The 21,005-nt window shown below is 39.2% G+C and overlaps 1 protein-coding gene across 1 annotated transcript in view; it reads left to right on the top strand.

The window, feature by feature from the left end:
* TMEM131L (transmembrane 131 like) overlaps positions 1-21,005 on the top strand; it is a 171,452-nt gene that overhangs the window by 125,827 nt on the left and 24,620 nt on the right. The window contains 8 exon segments of the mRNA XM_017871092.1: positions 1,003-1,112; positions 2,324-2,396; positions 4,795-4,922; positions 7,103-7,245; positions 10,836-11,022; positions 11,225-11,410; positions 11,994-12,143; positions 12,497-13,125. Of these exon segments, the coding sequence (XP_017726581.1) occupies positions 1,003-1,112; positions 2,324-2,396; positions 4,795-4,922; positions 7,103-7,245; positions 10,836-11,022; positions 11,225-11,410; positions 11,994-12,143; positions 12,497-13,125 (1,606 nt within the window).

Here is a 21,005-nt window from a genome sequence, read left to right as displayed (position 1 = left end):
TAATTAGGAGTCATTTTATAACAAGAAGCTCAAAGGAGAGAAGTCCAGAGGAAGTCAGGTTCTGCTCCTTGTGATGCCAGCAGGGACTGAGGCTTCTGTCCCTGTCTACTGTCCATCCTTAGCGTGTTGGCTTCGGTGCTTGTCTGTGCCTCTTTTGTCCAGCTCTGGTGGCAGAAAGACTGGGCAAAGAGAAGGAGGTGCCTCCAGCAGACTTCCATTTGTGTCTCATGGCTAAGAACTCTATACCACACATGACGTGAATTATAATGTATGCCATATCAGGTGCCCATAGGTTTTCTTGGGGATGACATCCTCAGGCCGGTTTTTAACTTTTTATTTTTAAATGATTTCAACTTAGAGAAAAGTTTCAAGAGTAGTATATCAGGAGCTCCCAAAGAGAAAATCAGAAGCTTGCAAAAGAAAATAATCTTTTTGCAAAGATTTCTCAATTTTTAATGTTTGCCACACTTGCTTGAACATTCTCTTTCTGCATACACGTATCTTTGTGAGCCATCTGAGTGTCAGACGTTACACCCTCTTACCTCTGACTTTCAGTGTGAATTATTTAAGAACAAGGGCTTTTTTCTGAACCAGAGTATAATGATCAAAATCAGAAAATGATGGTGTTATTTAATCTATGGTATATATATATACAGTATATACGTATATATACTACATATATACAGTATATGTAGATCAAGTGTTTTCAGAGATCCCACTGTCATACTTTACAGCATTTTTTTTTCTAGTTCAGAATCTAGTCCAGGATTTCTCATTTCATTGGCAGGTCTTTTTAGTCTCCTTTAATCTTCCCCAGCCGTTCTTTGCCTTTTATGACATACACATTTTTGAAGCATGCTGGCCATTTATTTCCTATGATGTTTCTTGATTGGAGTTATGTAATGTTTCCTCATGATTAGGTTATGCTTTTTTTGGCCAGAGTATCTCAGGAGGGATGCGGTGTCCCTCTCAGGGTTTTAACTTTTCTTTCCTCACACCTAGGTAAAGTACTTTGTGGTGCAGAACCCGTCCTCTTGGCCGGTCTCCTTGCAGCTCCTGCCTCTCTCCTTGTACCCTAAACCCGAAGCCCTAGTACACCTGCTCCACAGATGGTATGAAGACTTTTTTTTTTTTTCTGAGAGGCAGTTTGGGAAGTACTGGGAAGACTTAGAATTACTTCATGTCCTACAGTATTTCAACCAGGACCTGTGTGTGGATGTGGACACAGTATTAACCCATTAGCTCATGGACCTTGGGCATCCTGCCCCTTGTGCGTGTGATTTGATGGAACTACCTGGCCCTGTGTGTTATGTGGCATCTTCAGTGTTAACTGTGTGAAGTCCACTAACCAACAGAACATCCTTTTCTTTAGCGAGGGAACCTATATCATCATTTTTTCTTCACATATACTCCTAACATTTAGTATCACAATCATGGTGATTTCTGGGCAGCATAAATAAGTTTAGTGTTTTAGTCCAGTTGGCCCTCCATATCTGCAGGGGAATTGGTCGCAGAACCCCTCGGATACTAAAATCCCAAGGATGTTCAAGTCCTTTAAAACCATTGATGGAAAAATTGGCCCTCCTTATTTGAGGGTTCTCCACCTGTGGTTGGTTGAACCTGCTGGTTTGGGACCTGCAGATGCAGAGGGTTTAATGTATATTCTTGTCTAGCACTAAACAGGAAGAGATGATAATTCGCTCATGTCTGTTATATCTTATTTTCACACAATCACAGTTTTACTCAGAATGTTTCCAGCTTCTCGTTTAGTAAGATCCACCCTTATCCCAGGGTTTCTCAGCTTTCGCAGTATTGATATTTTGGACCAGATGGTTCTACCATTCTGTTTGGTGGGGGTGGGAGGGGCCATCTTGTGTGTCGAAGGATGTTTAGCATCATTCCTGGCTTCTACGCACTAGTTGCCAGTAGGACCTCCCCAGCTGTGACAGCCAAAAATGTTTCCAGACGTCGCCCAGTGTTTCCCATGGGATAAAATTGCCTTTGGTTGAGAGTCACTTTTTTTCCAAAAAAATTGCTTTATATTTAGAGCTTCTGTCACCATCTGCTTCCTTATATTGTATGATGCCAAAGTCATTCATTTAGCAATATTTATTGATCACTGACAATATGGCAGATATGGGTGTGGGAATGTGGAATGGACCTGGGACACAGTGGTGACAGGACGGGATGAATTTTGTGTGTATGTGTGTGCACAAACATGTACTCACCTATGTATAAATGTATATGTGCGCACACACTTATTAAACCTTTCTTTATTGGCAGATGTGAGTGCTATTTTAAACATTTGCTTTTTTCCTTATAGGTTTGGCACTGATATGCAGATGATTAATTTCACAACTGGTGAATTCCAACTCACTGAAGCTTGCCATTACCTGGTAGGATGTTATCCTAACACAGAAAAAAGAATGCCGACAAACTAGACACATGAGCATATGGGCCTCACTGATTTATGTTTAAAATGTCTTTTATGTACTATATATGGCTCTTTTATTTTTATTCTCTAGGTATTAACAATGCATAGCAGATTTTTCCAGTTAACTAATGCAATGGGAGCTGGGTTTATGTTAGCTCTAAATCATTTTAATTTGATGATTTAGAATCATGTGAGTAAAGAAATAACAGTTGAACAGAGCTTTGTAGAAAACCATGAAACTCGAGACCCCAGAATTTTATAATTCTCTTAAGATTCCTTGGCCCTCAAATTCTTTTTTAAGGCAAGGTAAGGTAAAAACAAATACATTTTAAAAAATCTTTTCTTACTAAACTGTGTTCCTGTTTTTAGCAAGTCACCCAATTTCTGTGATGTTTACTCTATCTATAAAAAAGGACTACTCTAAAATTCTTAAGCCTGTGGGCAATCATGAGGTCTTGCCCAAATACTTAGGAGTAGGAGTAAACATGTCATGTGGTGAAGATGCTGTTTGCCTGGGGACTTGGCAGCCTTACTTCTCAGTTTCCACTCAGTCATTCCATGGCTATTTGTGTATAGCTGAGTGTTGGCCTTGCAGGTATTCTGTGTTTCATATCAATTCAAAAGTGGAACATCTGTTGACATAAAATACATACATATACATATAAACTCACATATGCAGATAACTCTGTTTTTACTACACATACACATTTAAGCGCCTTGAGTATTTTCTTCTTTATCTTTATCCCTCCAAAAATATACTGTTGGCTCTAGATTAATTTCAATAACAGAAGGAGGAAGACCACAGGTAACCCATTGCCACAGACTCTCCTTTCTTTTCTTAAGTGTTGAGGCAGCATTGGTGCAGGGAGGGGTGAAGCCTTGCACCCAGGTGTGGTCTTATTCTTGTTAGTGAGCCTGCCCCTCTCTCTCCATCTCAGTTTCTCTACCAGGAGGTCTTCAAGGCTATTCAAGATAATTAGTCCAAAATACTAAGTGACATCTTGCCTCACTGGTATTCAGTCACGACATCTTGAAATTCTAAAAATAATGCCCATTTATTTTAAATCTAAATATTCTATTTAGATGTGAATAAATGATACAACTCATTTGGAAAAGTTTTATCTATGGCAGAATATTTTCCCAAGAAATATTATACATTTTGGGATAAGGGAAATTATTGCTATTGTTAATTTATGACATTGATGAAAAGAATAGTTAATATCAGTGCCTTGAAAACACTGAGTTAAAATTTAACTCAAAATTGTTATTAGAATTCTTCGTCATGTAAAGAAAGGCTTCCTGCTTTTTGATTTTGCTGATTTGCTTTTAGAAATATAGTTTCTTTGGTTAAGAGCATTGGAATTTTTTATATACCCTAAAAATGTCAGTGCCTGGCATATAAGAACCATTTAAATAATAGAGGTGCTATTTTTACTGTAAGTTTAACACCAAAAGTCAGCATCTTTTAAATTCAGTATTCATATTACACGCATAAAACAGGGGTTATTCCTTCATGGAGTTTATAATTCTAATAAAAATGAATCAGATAATCAAATACTATTACTGTTTCTTTTTTTCAGGTGGCATGGGTAACACTAGCAATAATTGAAAGATAAAATTAAAAGTTAAAACAAAGAAAATAATATTCTTCAGATTATATAATAGCTCTAAGAAATTATGCATTGTTTTAGTGAGATGGAGCTAGAAAAGCAGTGGAAAGAGGGAAAGTCCACTTAACAAAAAGATAAAAAAATTAAACCTTGGGTACTGAATTTAGAGCACAAGTTGTATGCAAAAACAAAACAAAACAAAAAACACCAAAAGACATCTTGGAGAACATAGAGGAAGATGTGAGTAAATAAAGATCTTTCTTCTGACTGGAGATACTAAATATAATAAAGATGATTTCTATATAAACTTAAATTCAATATAAAGAATTTATATAAAGAGATCTTTGGTTGTCCAATGGTGGGTGAGTGGTCTTGTCAGATTGCTTTAGCATTCAAGCAGAGGTTGTCCGGTCTGTTTTCTGATTGATGATTTACATTCAGAGCATCTTTGTCTAGAAAGCTAGCCCCAACTTCCATCCAAACCAGGAAGCAAATCTCCTCTCCAGCATCTGTGTCAGGTTGTCCTATAGCCTCTGCCTATGTTTCTTAGCTATGTTTCTTAGCTATGGCTCAGAAGCTGTTTATTGGAGTGAACTCTCAGGATAAGCAAGTTCAAACAGGTTGATTAGGATGATGAAATCTGGGCATTAAAAGAAAAGCAATCATGTTTAAATTCTAGGATGCGCTTAATGACAATGGAAGCTTGCTTTCTAGGAGTATGACATTGTTTAATTTGTTAATAATTTGCAGGGTACACATTCTGAGGAATCCAGGTTTGGCATCCTCCACTTACATCTGCAGCCTTTGGAAATGAAAAGGGTTGGCGTAGTTTTCACACCCACTGACTATGGAAAAGTTACCTCACTCATACTAATCCGGTAGGTGTGTTCCTGTTGTAGAATCTGTTTCTTTCTCGCTGACTCATCTGTGTAAATCTCTTTAGCTGATAGTTGACATTTACTTCTCAATCAGACCTTCAGGATGAAGACTGTGTTGCAGGGTAGGAAGAAGTGGAAGCTGAGAAAGAGGTCACTGGAGGCTTGATATGTAATCGCCAGGGCCTCAGTCTCCTCTCTTCTCCAACAGGGAGTGTGCGTGCCTGTCTCCAGGAGAGGTAGTGCTTTCCACACGGCTTCTCGTCCAACTGTCTCAAAAGGCAGAACACACTCATGCAAATCTGTCCTTAGCATAGAAAGATCATTAAAGGACTGCTGTAGGTATTTTCAGTCTTTAGTATTTGAACAAACTTGTATCATTTTCATCTCTTTTTTGCTCCTGGAATTCTCAGTAGCCCAGAGGACAACAGAAAAGGTGTTTCATTCAGCCCATTGGCTCTTTTTATTCCTTTTCTTCCTTTGAAATGAGTTACTGCTAACTGATTTAAGTATGCTAAATGTTTCATTTTTAAATTGTTTTCATCTTTAGGTAGTCTTGAAAGGCTTTTAAAATTTACAGTAAATACAGATGTATCTTGAAGCTCTATGTATTAGTGAGAAGTATAACACAAATTTAATTTTAATAAATGACATTTGAGTTATTTTTTAAAAACTTGTAGTATCAGATCACCTGGCAAAAAATTTATTATTCAGGATTTTGTTTAATATGTAAGTTTGTTCTTCTGCAAATGAATGATACTAAAAAAAGGTAAAGTTCTTAAGAGTTTATTAAGCATTTTAACTAAAATACTTAATGCCCTGTTGACTTAGTGTTTCTTTTTTCTGTTTATTTTTTTCTTTTAGAAGTTTTTTTTTTTGACTTGGTGTTTTATTTAAACCAACTTTTCGTTGAAGAACTAAGGTCCTAGGAAGTGCAGAGACAAACTTTATTTCACCCCAGGTTGAACTATCTCATACTTGAAAAGAAAGTCTAAATTTTTCGTAGAAGTTAATTTATTTCTGGTAGTTTCTGTCCTGTAAATAACATCAGTCATCTATTACTCCATCACTTAAAGGTATTTAAATGGTTAATAAAGTCTCTTTAATCCTTTAAAGATGTAAAGCTGTTTCAGTGTATTCTATATAATTACAAAAGTAAAATGAATTCTCTTGCTGCTTCTATAATATTTACATTATGAGGAGTGGCTTTCATTCCAATATGCATCATTTAAAAATCGTTTCCAGGCCAGGTGTAGTGGCTTATGCCTGTAATCCCAGTATTTTGGGAGGCCGAGGCGGACAGATCACCTGAGCCCAGGAGTTCGAGACCAGCCTGGGCAATGTGGTGAAACCTTGTCTCTACAAAAATACAAAGTATTAGCGGGGCGTGGTGATGCTTGCGTGTGGGCCCAGCTACTTGGGAGGCTGAAGTAGGAGGATTGCCTGAGCCTGGGAGGTTGAGGCTGCAGTAAGCAGTGGTCATGCCACTGCACTCCAGCCTGGGTGGCAGAGCAACATCCTATCTCCTAAGTAAATGAATAAAAATTTTAAAAAATAAAAATCATTTCCACCTTTTGTCCTGGAATTTCAATTAATGAAAAGATACATGCTAGTCTGAATTACTATTTGATAAAAACCTGACTAGATACATGTTATTTATGGGGTGATATTTTAAATCTTCACTTCAAAAGAAACAGTAGAATTTTATGTCTAGTATCATCCCTAAGGCAGAATTTCTTACGATTACTATGAAAACACCTTAATTCACCCCGTAAATAAGTTTTATCATTTTGTCTAAATTTATTAGTGTTTGTCTGTGTTCCCCAGTTTATTTCTTCAGTTTTTTTTCTCGAATGTCTGATCACTACCCTGGTTTCTAGTTATTAGAAAAACATATGAGGCTACATGTGTGGGCTGTAGTTGGAAGGGGGTCATAATTGTTTGCATGTTCTTGCTGCAGTCAGCTCACTTTGGTACTTGGCAGTGGCAGCTTCCCTTGCCTGTGGCTGCACCCTTGTTCTGTGAGATGGAAGAAGATTCCACACTATTTAAATTGATTTTCTTTTTTAAAACTTCAAAAAAGTTTAAAAATATTCTTGCTAACTGGGAATATTTAAATTCAAGTACATTGTACTTTGTGACTCCATGTAATGCCTTTTTATTTGTATTTTCTTTCACTACAGGAATAACTTGACTGTTATTGACATGATTGGCGTGGAAGGATTTGGAGCGAGAGAGTTATTAAAAGTGGGTGGAAGACTTCCAGGTGCAGGAGGCTCCCTCCGATTTAAGGTGCCCGAGTCCACACTGATGGACTGCCGTAGACGTGAGTTCATATGCGTGGCACTCTTGACAGGGAAGGTTGGCATTAAAACTGAGAGTGAAAGGGTTCTATACATTCTAAATTTTAAATTCTAAAATTTAAAATTGTTAAATTCTAAATTCTAAAAATTTATGGTAAATTCATTGTATTGATGCAAATAATGAAATCAGGCAAATATTTGAGCATATATAGGCTGGTACCCCTGGGTTAGAGTGGTATCTTGAGATATTTAACTCAGATAATAGACGTAAGCTAGGTGGTGGTGCAGGCCTTTATTAGTCTGTTCTCATATTGCTGTAAAGAAATTCCTGAGACTGGGTAATTTATAAACAAAAGAGGTTTAATTGGCTCATGGCTCTGCAGGCTGTACAGGAAGCATGATGCTGGCATCCGCTCAGCTTCTCATGGTGCTAAACCATGAGAGACCACCCCCATGATCCATTGACCTCCCATCAGGTCCCAGCTCTAACATTGGGGATTACAATTGAACATGAGATTTTGGTGAGGATGCAGATCCAAACCATATCAGCACCTATAGTCCCAGCTACTCAAGAGGCTAAGGTGGGAGAATCACTTGAGTTCAGGAGTTTCAGGCCAACCCCAGCAACATAGCAAGACCCCCTCTCTAAAACAAACAAACCAAAAAGATACAGAGGGAAAAAAGATTGCGTAATTGCTGAATTATCAGAGTAGTGTTAAATATTTAAAATAAATACACGAAGCTGTCAGTTACCTAATCACAGAAAATCACTGAAATGATGACTGGAGAAAACATTAAAAGTGTGCTAACCAATAGCACTTTTTGTGATGATGAAAATATTCTGTTTCTGTGTCATCCAAGACAGTAGCCACTAGCCACATGTGGTTAAGAAGTCTTTAAAAATGGCGGGGCACGGTGGCTCACGCCTGTAATCCCAGCGCTTTGGAAGGCTGAGGTGGGCAGATCACCTGAGATCAGGAGTTCGAGACCAGCCTGGCCAACATGGTGAAACCCCATCTCTACTGAAAACACAAAAATTACCCAGGCGTGGTGTCGCATGCCTATAATCCCAGCTACTCAGGAGACTGAGGCAGGAGAATCACTTGCACCCAGGAGGCGGAGGTTGCAGTGAGCCGAGATCGCGCCAGTGCACTCCAGCCTGGGTGACAAGAGTGAAGACTTCGTCTCAAAAAAGAAAAAAAGAAGTCTTTAAAAATAACTAGTTGCTGGGTGTGGTGGCTAACACCTGTAATCCCAGTACTTTGGGAGTCCAAGTTGGAAAGATTTCTTGAGCTCAGGAATTTGAGACCAGCCTGGGCGACAAAGCAAGACCTCATCTCTACTAAAAATAAGAGAAAATTAGCTAGGCATGGTGGCAGATGCCTGTAGTCCCAGTTACTCAGGAGCCAGAGGTGGGAGGATTGATTGAGCCCAGGAGATCTGGGCTGCAGTGAGCTACCCATGCCGCTGCACTCCAGCCTGGGTGACAGCGTGAGACCCTGTCTAAGAAAAAAACAAAATCAAAAATAAAAATAATTGGCGTGACTAAAGTTAATTTAAAATTTATTTTAATTAAGTTTAAATAGCTGCATATGTCTAATGGCTACCATATCAGACAGTGCAGATTTAGAAATGCATTAATATGTTGCACTAGAAAATTTTAAAATTATGCATGTAGTTAAATGAAATGCCTTTAAACTACTTATATTAGTTTCAGCAACTTCCTCAGGAACTGAGACAGAAATAAACAATGAATGTAAAATGCTTTCGGTAAATTCTTATTTTCCTATTACTAATTTTAATTTTATAAAAACACAGAAAGCATTTTAGTGTAACTATGTTTTCTACAGAGAAACCTGGTTGGTGAAACCATTGGATTATTTGTAGGACTATCTGAATGGCTGAGTAGATTTCTGTTCGTTTTAGAAAACTATGCTAAATGGGCACTGAGTTTGAAAAGATTTGTTAGAGGCCAGGCATGGTGGCTCACGCCTATAATCCCAGCACTTCGGGAGGCTGCGGCAGGCAGATCACTTGAGACCAGGAGTTTGAGACCAGCCTGGCCAACATGGTGAAACCCTGTCTCTACTAAAAATACAAAATTACCTGGGCGTGGTGGCGCATGCCTGTAATCCCAGCTACTTGGGAGGCTGAGGCTAGAGAATTGCTTGAAACTGGAAGGTGGAGGTTGCAGTGAGCTGAGATTGTATCACTGCACTTGAGCCTGGGTGACAGAGCAAGACTCTGTCTCCAAAAGAAAAGATTTGTTAGTAATTTGACATTCAGAATTCTTCTTTAGGGTATTTATTATTCCATTTATTCATTCGGTTATTTAGAGTTGACTCTGAATGCTAGAATTAGGAAGTAAAATAAAAACTAGGCCGGGCACGGTGGCTCATGCCTGTAATCCCAGCACTTTGGGAGGCCAAGGCAGGTGGATCACGAGGTCAGGAGATTAAGACCACCCTGGCTAACATGGTGAAACCCTGTCTTTACTAAAAATATAAAAAATTAGCCGGGCATGGTGGTGGGCTCCTGTAGTCCCAGCTACTCTGAGGCAGGAGAATAGCGTGAACCTGGGAGGCGGAGCTTGCAGTGAGCCAAGATTGCGCCACTGCACTCCAGCCTGGGCGACAGAGCGAGACTCCGTCTCAAAAAAAAAAAAAAAAAAACCACTGTAGAACCAGACCTGTCACTGTAGCTCATGCCTGTATTCCCAGCACTTTAGGTTTCTCACGTTGGAGGATTGATTGAGCCCAGGAGTTCAAGGTCAGCCTGGGCAATGTAGTGAGACCCCATTTCTACAAAAAAATTAAACAATTTCCTGGCTGTGGTGGAGTGTACCTGTAGTCTTAGCTACTTGGGAGGCTAAGGTCAGAGGACTGCTGGAGTCCAGGAGTTCAAGGCTGCAGTGAGCTATGATCATACAACTGCATTCCAGCCTGGGCAACAGAGTGAGACCCTGTCTCTAAAACAAAAAAAAAAACTGGAACCAGATAAAAATATTAGTCCTTATATGGGATAGATTGTTATAAATTCACAAGGATATTTAAAAATTGTCATAACCTTTCTTTTTTCAAACTCAGTATAAAATGTGTTCTCATTTATTTGCAAGGATTTGCTTCTTTATAATAGCATAGCACATGTTTGAACTGTGTTTCTAGCAGCTGTGATGGATTTTTACAGAAGCACTTATACATCCCCTTAACTGGTGCCTGGTTCAATGTGAGTGAAAATTATAGGGCATGGGGTATATGGTGGCTTGTAGTAAATCAAACTATTTGACTTTTGAGAAGAACAAACTTTTTACCTTAACCTTTAACAAGTAAAGGACCAAAGAAGAGATTTTGGTTACTTTTTGTATCTTGGTAGAACATTTCAGGTAAGAAAAATCTTGCCTACTTAAGTATCTCTGTTGTATCCTAGAACAGAATCTATAATTGTTCTAGAAATTAGATAGAAATCATACTTTGAGCTTATGTTGGATTTTTTTCACATTTTAGTGATATAGATCATGGTTTGGTTTATTTAATAAATATTGACCCAATAAATTATTTTAAATAAATTTTATAGTTCACATATACTAAATATATCTTTTTTTGGTTCCCAGTAGAACTGAAAGACAGCAAGCAAATTTTATCTATTACAAAGAACTTTAAAGTTGAGAATATTGGACCTCTTCCTATAACTGTTTCGTCTCTGAAAATTAATGGGTATAACTGCCAAGGTTATGGATTCGAGGTGCTGGATTGTCATCAGTTTTCCCTGGACCCAAACACATCCCGCGATATCAGCATTGTGTAAGCATTGGGCTTTAACTTGATTTCAGTTTTGTGGTGCATTTAACAGTGTGAGGAGGAAAACTTTTTCCATTGTTAAGACATCTTATGTTGTTTTATGTAAATATTTCTTTTGTAGAAGTAAGATGTGTTGTCTTTATTTTGCTTTGTGGCTAAAATTAAAACAATTAAAAGTTCATAGGGATGATTCTTTTATTTTCAGGTTCACTCCAGACTTTACCTCTTCCTGGGTAATTCGGGACCTAACTCTTGTAACCGCAGCAGACCTAGAATTTCGCTTCACTCTCAATGTGACTCTCCCTCATCACCTGTTGCCCTTGTGTGCAGATGTGGTTCCAGGACCCAGCTGGGAGGAGTCATTTTGGAGACTCACGGTCTTCTTTGTCAGGTAAACCATTACCATCTCCCTTGTTCTCCTCTCATGGAGTAGAGAAGTCATCCAGGCAAGTTGCGTGAAAACGTAAACTGCCCGAGTATAGTCAAAGTATATGAATCGAGTGGAATTGTTACTGCCTTGAGAACTGTGACATACATGAAATATTCACTGGCACACTTTAAGGTTATAGTAAACTAATCGTAAGAGAGTCATAGGACCTAGAAGTATCGTAGACAGTTGTGCCTCATATATAGTATATTCATAGGCAGTCATGGTGGATGATATGAATGTTAATTACTTGTGTTAGCTCATGCAGTGATGATTTGAGATTAGAAGACAGGAATGACCCTTTTTGAATGATTTCATAAAAATGGAATTGTAATGTCAAATTTATAAATATGCACAATTTTGGAAAATTGTGTGTTTTTTTAATCTTTAAGGAACATCAGAAATTATGTGATAAATCTTAGGGAATTTTAATACTGCATCTTCAGATGTTTCTCGTAAATCATTCCCCACTCTTCTGTAATGAAACTAGTCTTTTGAATGCCAGTCAGAACCATGCAATACTGAACCTCATTGCTTTCTTCCTCAGTTTGTCCCTGTTGGGTGTGATTTTAATAGCCTTCCAACAAGCACAGTACATTCTCATGGAATTCATGAAAACAAGACAGAGGCAAAATGCTAGCTCCTCTTCACAGCAAAACAATGGTCCCATGGATGTAATCAGCTCCCATTCTTACAAGTAAGAATTCTTATAGTGTGGTTGGGAGTGGGAGCAGTTTCTCGCTTTTGATATTACTCGTTTCTGATTTAATTTTAAGTAACCATAAATTTTGACTCCACATTTATTTTCATAAAATTTCCTTTAAGTCACTATGTGAACAGCTGCCGCGTTATTATTATGAGATAGTCTCCATGCAAGGACTTAGTTGATGGGTATTCTCATTGGCAGACAACTCTTGGAGCTTTAGAAGAAGGGAAGGTAGAACTTACGCTCCGTACTGATTGCTACCCTTTTCTCATGGATGTGGAAGTGGAGAAGTAGAGTTTGATTTGCTTTGCCTTTATGCTAAATGTTTTTCTTCTTAAATTCAGAAGCAATTGCAAGAACTTTCTCGATACATATGGCCCCTCTGATAAAGGCAGGGGGAAGAACTGCCTTCCAGTGAACACTCCCCAAAGCAGGATCCAGAATGCTACAAAGAGAAGCCCAGCCACCTACGGTCATTCTCAGAAGAAGCACAAATGCTCAGTATATTACAGTAAACACAAAACCAGCACAGCTGCAGCCAGCAGCACCAGCACAACTACTGAGGAAAAACAGACTTCGCCCCTTGGCAGCTCACTGCCTGCTGCTAAAGAGGACATTTGCACTGATGCCATGGGTGAGAACTGGATCAACCTCAAATATGCAAGTGGCATAAATGTCAACCTGCAGAAGAATTTAACCCTTCCCAAAAACTTACTGAATAAAGAAGAAAACACACTGAAAAACACAATTGTTTTCAATAATCCTTCTTCAGAATGTAATATGAAGGAGGGAATACAGACATGTATGTTTCCTAAGGAAACTGACATTAAAACTTCAGAGAACACAGCCGAGTTCAAGGAACAGGAGCTCTGTCCACTGAAGGCCTCCAAGAAACTACCTGAAAACCATTTACCAAGAAACTCACCTCAGTACCACCAGCCAGACTTGCCAGAAATTTCCAGGAAAAATAATGGTAATCTTTTCATCCCCTTTGATAATTCTCTCCTGTTTGTCCCGAGTCTGTTTTTGATGGAATTTGTTCTCACCTGTAACCGTTAGTTTTAATTGTGGATGCTGAGTTTTTTAGTTTTAGCAAAGGTTTAAATGTTGAAAAAAGACATATAAAAGTTCAAGATGAGACATCAGGTTTTAAAATGTTGTGACTAAGAGGTTTAAATTTTAGTACATAGGTTTAGAAGACTATGAATATCGTATTTTCTTGTTGGGACGACATGGACACCTTTTTCTAAATTAATTAATTAATTTATTTATTTGTTGAGATGGAGTCTTGCTCTGTCGCCCAGGCTAGAGTGCAGTGGTGTGATCTTGGCTCACTGTAACCTCCGCCTCCTGGGTTCAAGTGATTCTCTTGCCTCAGTCTCTGTAGCTGGGATTACAGGTGTGTATCACCACACCTGGCTAATTTTTGTATTTTTAGTAGAGACGAAGTTTCACCATATTGGCCAGCCTGGGCTCAAACTCTGACCTCAAGTGATCCACCCACCTCAGCCTCCCAAAGTGCTGGGATTACAGGCATGAGCCACTGAACCTGGCCTTAATTATTTTTTAACTCAGATTTTCAGACTATTTGTAAAAATTAATCAGCCCATGAAATGTTTCTGACTGAACAAAACTTCAGCTATTTTATTTAATAGCTGCCTGGCCCTGGTTCTTCTCTAATTGTATTCCTTGGTTAAAAGAAGACAGATGTTCTCATGTATTAAAAACAGTTAAGGAAAATACATGCCAAAGTAGACTAGGGGGACGACCTCCATAGAGAATTGTCATTATCCTTTAATAGATCCCTTTGGCCTATTGTGCTTATTTATAAGTTTAGAAAGGTCTGTGCTTATTTTCTTTTTTTGTCCATCCTGACCATTTTAATATACACATTTCTGTACCTGTTATAGTCAGATTTGTTTTGTTATGTTTGAAATAAGGTCTGGCTCTGTCACCCAGGCTGGAGTGCAGTGGCGCAATCTTGGCTCACTGCAGCCACCACCTCCAGGCTCAAGCCATCTTCCCATCCCAGCCTCCCGAGTAGCTGGGACTATGGGCACATGCCATCATGCCCAACTAATTTTTGTATTTTTTTGTAGGGATGGGGTTTCACCGTGTTGGCCAGGCTGAGCTCAAGCAATCTGCCTGCCTTGGTTTCCTAAAATGCTGGAATTACAAGCGTGAGCCACCACTGCTGGCCTATAGTCAGATTTTGACACTTTTAATCTGGGAAAACTCAGTTGCCTTTTGTCTTTTTGAAGCATCTAAACACAACTTCATCTTTTTCACTTCTTGATATTGGAGAAGAGGTACAGAAATTTTATGGATTGACTACTTGTGATGAGCTTTATGCATTCGGTGAAAGTCCTAAACTGAATTTAAAATGTTGTATAAAAGGACATTTCTAATTTAAAAGAAAGTTGGAGTCCTCTGAGGGGAATGTGGTCTAGGCAGCTGCACACATGCATTCTTGGTGCACTTAGTACAACCCGTTTGTACTGTTTCCCCTGGCAGTGGTGCGCATGCCTGAAGTGGACTTATGTCTGCAGGGTGGACACTGTGCCCTGTGTCTCCTCCACCTGGCTTGTGAGTATGCCCCCTGGTAATGCAGTTAGCCAGATCTTCACATGAAACCATGGTGTACCTTGTCTGTGGATGTATTACGATGGGGTGATTGGGTGTCTTATTCTGTTTGTCTCAGACACTCTCTGGGGTGTAGAATACAAAACATTTGTGAAAGGGTTAATTATGGGGTGAGACCTGTTGGACGTTTCTCCTGTTATGTTAGTCTTTTGGGCTTGAGCACAGTCAGGATGACTTGGCACACACTTGAAATTAGAGTTGTTTGAGGGAATCCTCCCTCCAGAAGTGCTTCTTCTGTGATCCCTTGTGCCCACAAGAGATATGCACCTGCAAGATGCAATGCCTGTGGCAGTGTGGTAGATGGATGGGAGGGACCTTCTATATCTTCATACTTTAAAGCAGTTGAAATATAAAGGCATGGAGGAGAAATATGGTGTCAGAGTAGGTCAGAGGATTTGAATTCTTCTTCAGGATCCTCCTGTCCAGTACTTGATGTTCAATGCCGATAGCTGAGGCAAGATTAGCAGGTAATAACACTTTAATAAGCATGAATAAATTTAATATGGGAGTCTGGAAACATAGGATTTGCCTGTATCGTTGTAGATGGTAAACCTGCCCAGAATCTTTCCTTCCTGTACAGATGAATAGTGTGCTTATAATGTTTTAAATGGCAACAAATCTTTCACTGCCAGAATTTAAAAATACCATTTGGCTGGATCAGCAACATGTTAAGTGGTACCAGAGTGATTGTTGATCAGATCAAATAAGAACTGAGGAAAGAACTTTTACTTTCCAACATGTTCAGACCAGCAAATTCAGAGGTGCTAATTCAACACAGTTCTCTACTTGTCTACAGAAGTAATATGTTAGCAGGAGATTCCTCCCAGGGAAGTTCGTTCATTGACAGGCATTTTGTTCTGACTGTTTCATGTTCACAGCACTGTCCTAGGAAAATATCAGAGATGTTAAAAAGTGAATAAATCGCCTGCTATCCATGTACAATTTAAAATTTTTCAGGAATTTAAAATATTAAATATAAGAAAGGACTGAGAAATCTAGGGAAAGATAATTATAGTCTGAAGGGAGGGTTTGGAGTTTTAATAATATTAAGGGTTTGGGGCTCTGTTGAATTTCAGAGGAGAGCATTGCAATAACTTGGCAAATGGTAAACAGGCGTATAATTGACAGGTAAGTCACAAGTGCAAAGAATGCTTGAGAATGAGAAAACCATATATATAAGAACCTTCAAGTTTTTACTTCCAGCTTTGAGCATTAGTTCTTTGCTAGTTTTGAAAAGTATTTTACTTTGCGAAATGTGTGTTGTTTCCATTGTAAGATCTTTTCTAGAATCTGAAGAAAACAGCTTGGTCTTTGAGCTGGGCTCAACCTGCCTGATAGCTGAGAGTCCTAAGTGCCAGTCACGTTGTCTACTGTGTGACTGGCAGTTAGGATTCCAGCAGAATGGGAACTCAGTGTGTTTGCTACATTTTAGCCATTTCTCCCAAAGTATACAAATGGTCGTAGAAACCATTCTAGTCACAAGATTGCCTTTAAATGGAAAAAGGGAAAGGTGGGGACATTCCTGCCTCTTAAGAATACTTTAAGTGATTTTCCTAACCTATCAAAACTCCTAGAGGCACCTGAAGAATCTGCCTTCTCCTATTCTGAGGCTTTCCCCCTGCCAGGTGTAGTTTATTGTGTGAGAAGAAAATGTTCTAGGGTATGTATGCATGACTTTGACTACATACTTGTCATCAAGAAACAGAGTAATTGTAAGTAACAGAAAATGTGTCTTATTTGGGAGGCCGTGGTGGGCAGATCACTTGAGCCCAGGAGTTCCAGACCAGCCTGGGCAACATGGTGAACCCCTTCTCTACCAAAAGAAATGTAGTAGCCAAATGTAGCCAGGTATCGTGGTACATCAGCATGGGCCTGTGGTCCCAGCTACTTGGGAGGCTGAGGTGGGAGAATCACTTGAGCCCAGGAGGTCAAGGCTGCAGTGAGCCGTGATTGTGCCTCTGTACTCCAGCCTGGGCAATGAGTGAGACCCTGTCTCAAAATAAAAGCAAAAATAAAAAATGAAAAAAAAAATGTGTCTCTTTTCTACTCCATTTCCCCTGCCTGCTTCGGAGAGGCCTATAGGAAATAATTAATTAAAATTCCCAATAGAAATAAAGTCTGCTGACATTCTTTAAGGCTCTGTTTTCTACACTTGTTTTGGCATCAGCTTGTCAAACAACTATCAGTTAAACTTGTCAAACATTTGTTACACGTTCCAGAACCTCTTGGTCATCTGACAAGAGTTGGGCTTTATGTGTAATGTAAATGATCTTGTGAATATAGCTCTTTTTAAATGTTTGTAACCATTTTCACTGTCTGATCAAAATAATGTAGATTTAGAATTATGGCTAAAGACAAGCTATGTTTGGCTGCAGCACTACCAAGGAGAAATAGTGAGCAAATTATTTCATGGCTTTCTACCTGTGATAATGTAAGGTATAATTAAATTTGATAATAGCTTAAGCCTTGAGCTTAACAGTACCTGAAGGTGTTCACTGAATTAGATACCTCAACTTTCTGAAATTACTGGTATTTGCAGAAATTCAAAAAATGTTCCCATTTACTTAAAGATACTGTTAACTTGAAGATTTAATGGTTTATTCAAAACAGACCACGTGATTGTGATTAGATTTGAGACAGTACAACTTTAAGCAGGTTACTGAGGGAGGTCACTTGTTTCTTGTTCTTCCATTTGCTTCTGTTTTTTAACCACTTTTTAAAGGAGCTATTGACCTATAAAGCTGTACATAATGTATGCATCTTGATGAGTTTGGGAATAAGTATACATCGTGAAACCATTACCACCGTGAAGGTCATTAACATATTCACCACCCCCCTCCCGCCAACATCTTCTCCTGCCCCCTTTATTATTATTAGTGTTCTTTCCATTTGTTTTTGATTTTTAACTGTGGTACAAACACTCTTACTCCGTGAGGTCATGGGGAAGTTGCATGCTTAATAGGATGACTTGGTGTATTAGGCTGTTCTTGCACTGCCATAAAGAAATATCGGAGACTGGATAATTTATAAAGAGGTTTAATTGGCTCACAGTTCTGTGGGCTGTACAGGCTTCTGCTTCTGGGGAGACCTCAGGAAACACAGTTATGGTGGAGGGGCGAAGGGGAAGCAAGCACATCTTGCATGGTAGGGAGCAGGAGGAAGAGAGTGAAGGGGAAAGTGCTGCACACTTTTAAACAACTAAATCTCGTGAGAACTCTCTCACTATAATGAGAACAGCCAGGGGGAAGTCCGCCCCCATGATCCAGTCACCTCCCACCAGGCCCCTCCTCCAACATTTGAGGATTACAATTCGACGTGAGATTTTGGTGGGGGACACAGAACCGAACCATATTGCATGCCCTATTTGTAAATGACATATGTATTTGGTGTCCCATATTCTTGAATACTTTCATGTTAGAATTTCTCAGAGTTACTGCAGAACTTGTTGTTAACATTCATTTTATTGTTTTTCCTGATTCTTGGCCCCAAGAAGGCATTACTAATTTTCTAAAAGTCTGTGCATTATTACTTTTTGGGGATGGTTTTGTACTGGCTATTAAATTTGGATCCTTCCTAAGAAACTTCGATGACTAATACTTTCAGTGCTATATTCTTGGCCTAAAGAAAACTGAAGGAAATCCATTTTCTTACAAATTAGGACACTGGAGGAGTAGCACCTATTTTTTGAGGCAAATATCTGCATTGTATTTCATGCTTATGGCTTCCAGAATTCAAAGCGATATTCTTGTGCTTTCTTTTTCTGGTATGGACCCTGTCTGCCTTGCTTTTGGCTGTCTGCTTTACTCTTTCACAGTGCTTGATGTTTTCCTTTGTGGATATCTAACCGTCAGTTTGTGTTTTAGAAGGAATTAAATTTCAAAGGTGATCTCTGCTAAAGAATGACTTTTAATTTTGACAAGGTAGGAAATGGAGGGTAATGATTCCACAGGGCTGCTGTAGGATGCTCATGGTTCGGAAATGCACAGGTTTGAAAGGGATCTGAAAGATGTGTCCCAGCAGTCCTCTCAATGAAGTCGATCTAAACCCTCTAGGCAAATAGTTGACTGTCCTATAGAGACAGAAATTCCTGGGAAGTAGCCTTAGTAGCCTTTGATTCCGATTCTTCACTAACTCTAAGTTACTCCCAGTTATTAAAGGAAGCAGTTGATAGTGATCAGCTTTGTCTCTGGATGTGACTTTGGCCATTGTATTTCCATCACAGCCAAAAGCATTAAAAACATTATGTAATGAGTCTGGCCAAAGGATTTATTTTCTGTATTCATTTTGTAACATTTGGAGAATATAAACTTAATTTTGGGATAGAGTCCCTTTTTGTGAAAGTGTAAGACCTAATATGTCCTGGTTGTACTTAAACCATAAAAGCCTGCATTACTTCACAAGGTGTGTGCCATTTGCTTGGCTAGCATTTTTATGGTTACATAATATTTATATAATTTTCTGTTAACCAAATAAAAGTATGTTTACCTGGTAAGTGTTATTTGAAAACTTTATGTATCTTGCTTTGAGTGAGTTTAATTTGTAGCCTCAGAATTTCAGAATCAGAGGGGACTTGACTCCTCCTTTCCTTCTGTGGGTGAGAGACCTGACCTGCCTCGAGTCCCACAGAAGGGCTGGATTGGAGCCTCTGCTGATAATCTGGTTAGGTTATCCTGCTGGAGCCTGCAGCCTGCTTTGCTGGGAAATATTTGCTCTGCCCCGTGGTCATCTCAACTTCTCAGATTTCAAAGGTATCGTTAGGGATTCTTAGTTCAAGAAAAAAGAAGGTACTGAATTAGAAAAGACATTTACTGGTAAGAAAAAAAAAAAGAAGCTAGGAAATTGGTCAATCCGCAGAACTTCAAGAAGATGGCTTTGAATGAAAACAGTGAAACAAATGGAATGACGGACTAAAACGTGTATTAATTAGTTGAGCACATTACTCAATTACAGTTCATCATCTTTGCCCACTTTTAAAGGACGAGATGCACAAATAGGTATCTATACTTGCCTGCTTTTTAGCATTTTGCCATGTTTCAAACTGTGCCTGAACTTAGCCATAAATATATGCTTTAGCATATATGAATCTCAGAAACCCCATCACCAGCCCAGGTCACAACCAGCCCACTGTGATCTCACTGCTTCCGAACTCACAGCATAACACTCTCAGTAATTAATCATTCGTGCTTGTGACATTTCCTATAATGTATATTTAACATTTCATAGTTTTATAATTTGCCAGTGTATCCATGCCCGAGCCATCTCAATTAAATTGCAAGTCTCTTGAGTCAGATTTCACGTCAGTCCTGCAGAATGAATTGTAAACAAAGAAAATGTGGCCGGGTGCGGTGGCTCAAGCCTGTAATCCCAGCACTTTGGGAGGCCGAGACGGGCGGATCACGAGGTCAGGAGATCGAGACCATCCTGGCTAACACGGTGAAACCCCGTCTCTACTAAAAAATACAAAAAACTAGCCGGGGAGGTGGCGGGCGCCTGTAGTCTCAGCTACTCGGGAGGCTGAGGCAGGAGAATGGCGTGAACCCGGGAGGCGGAGCTTGCAGTGAGCTGAGATCCGGCCACTGCACTCCAGCCTGGGCGACAGAGCGAGACTCCGTCTCAAAAAAAAAAAAAAAAAAAAAAAATGTGTGTTGATTCATTATTTAATTGATTGATTGTATCCATGTGTATTGAAATAAGTCAAACAGTATGTACAATAAAAGGTTAAAAATGTCAAAAACAAACAAACAAAAAAGGTACTGAAATACATCGTTTCAAATTAGAAAACAGGCCGGTTATTGTGGAGTTGAAGTTCATTTGCCTTTATTGTGGGATAAGAGATAGAAGAAGTATACTTATGAAATCATTTAAAAGAAAAATTGAAGAAAACATATTTTCAGAAAAGGTTCCTCCCAGCACCCCCTTTTGCCATCTGATTAATCAGCTGTTGGCTCCTCTGCCGATTGGCTGCTCCACAGGTTCAGGGCGGGCATTCACTGTAGCAGGGAGGACCTTCCATGAAACAGTCGTGTGTCCTTTGGTGGGGATGCTTTACAGTTATACCTGTTCTGTTTTCATCTTTATGACTGTCAGACAAGGGAGGCAAGGAATGGGGGATTGTGTTCATTTGATGAATAAGAAAACTAAGGCACAGGCAGCTTAGGAGACTTAACTTTGACTATAAAACTAATTAGTGGCTGTCATGACCAGAATCCA

The sequence above is a fragment of the Rhinopithecus bieti genome, unplaced genomic scaffold (genome assembly GCF_001698545.2).
Source record: "Rhinopithecus bieti isolate Rb0 unplaced genomic scaffold, ASM169854v2 scaffold_3878, whole genome shotgun sequence".
In the NCBI taxonomy this organism is placed as follows: Eukaryota; Metazoa; Chordata; class Mammalia; order Primates; family Cercopithecidae; genus Rhinopithecus; species Rhinopithecus bieti.
Note: the sequence above shows the minus strand (reverse complement) of the source record. Positions and strands in the feature narration are given on the sequence as shown.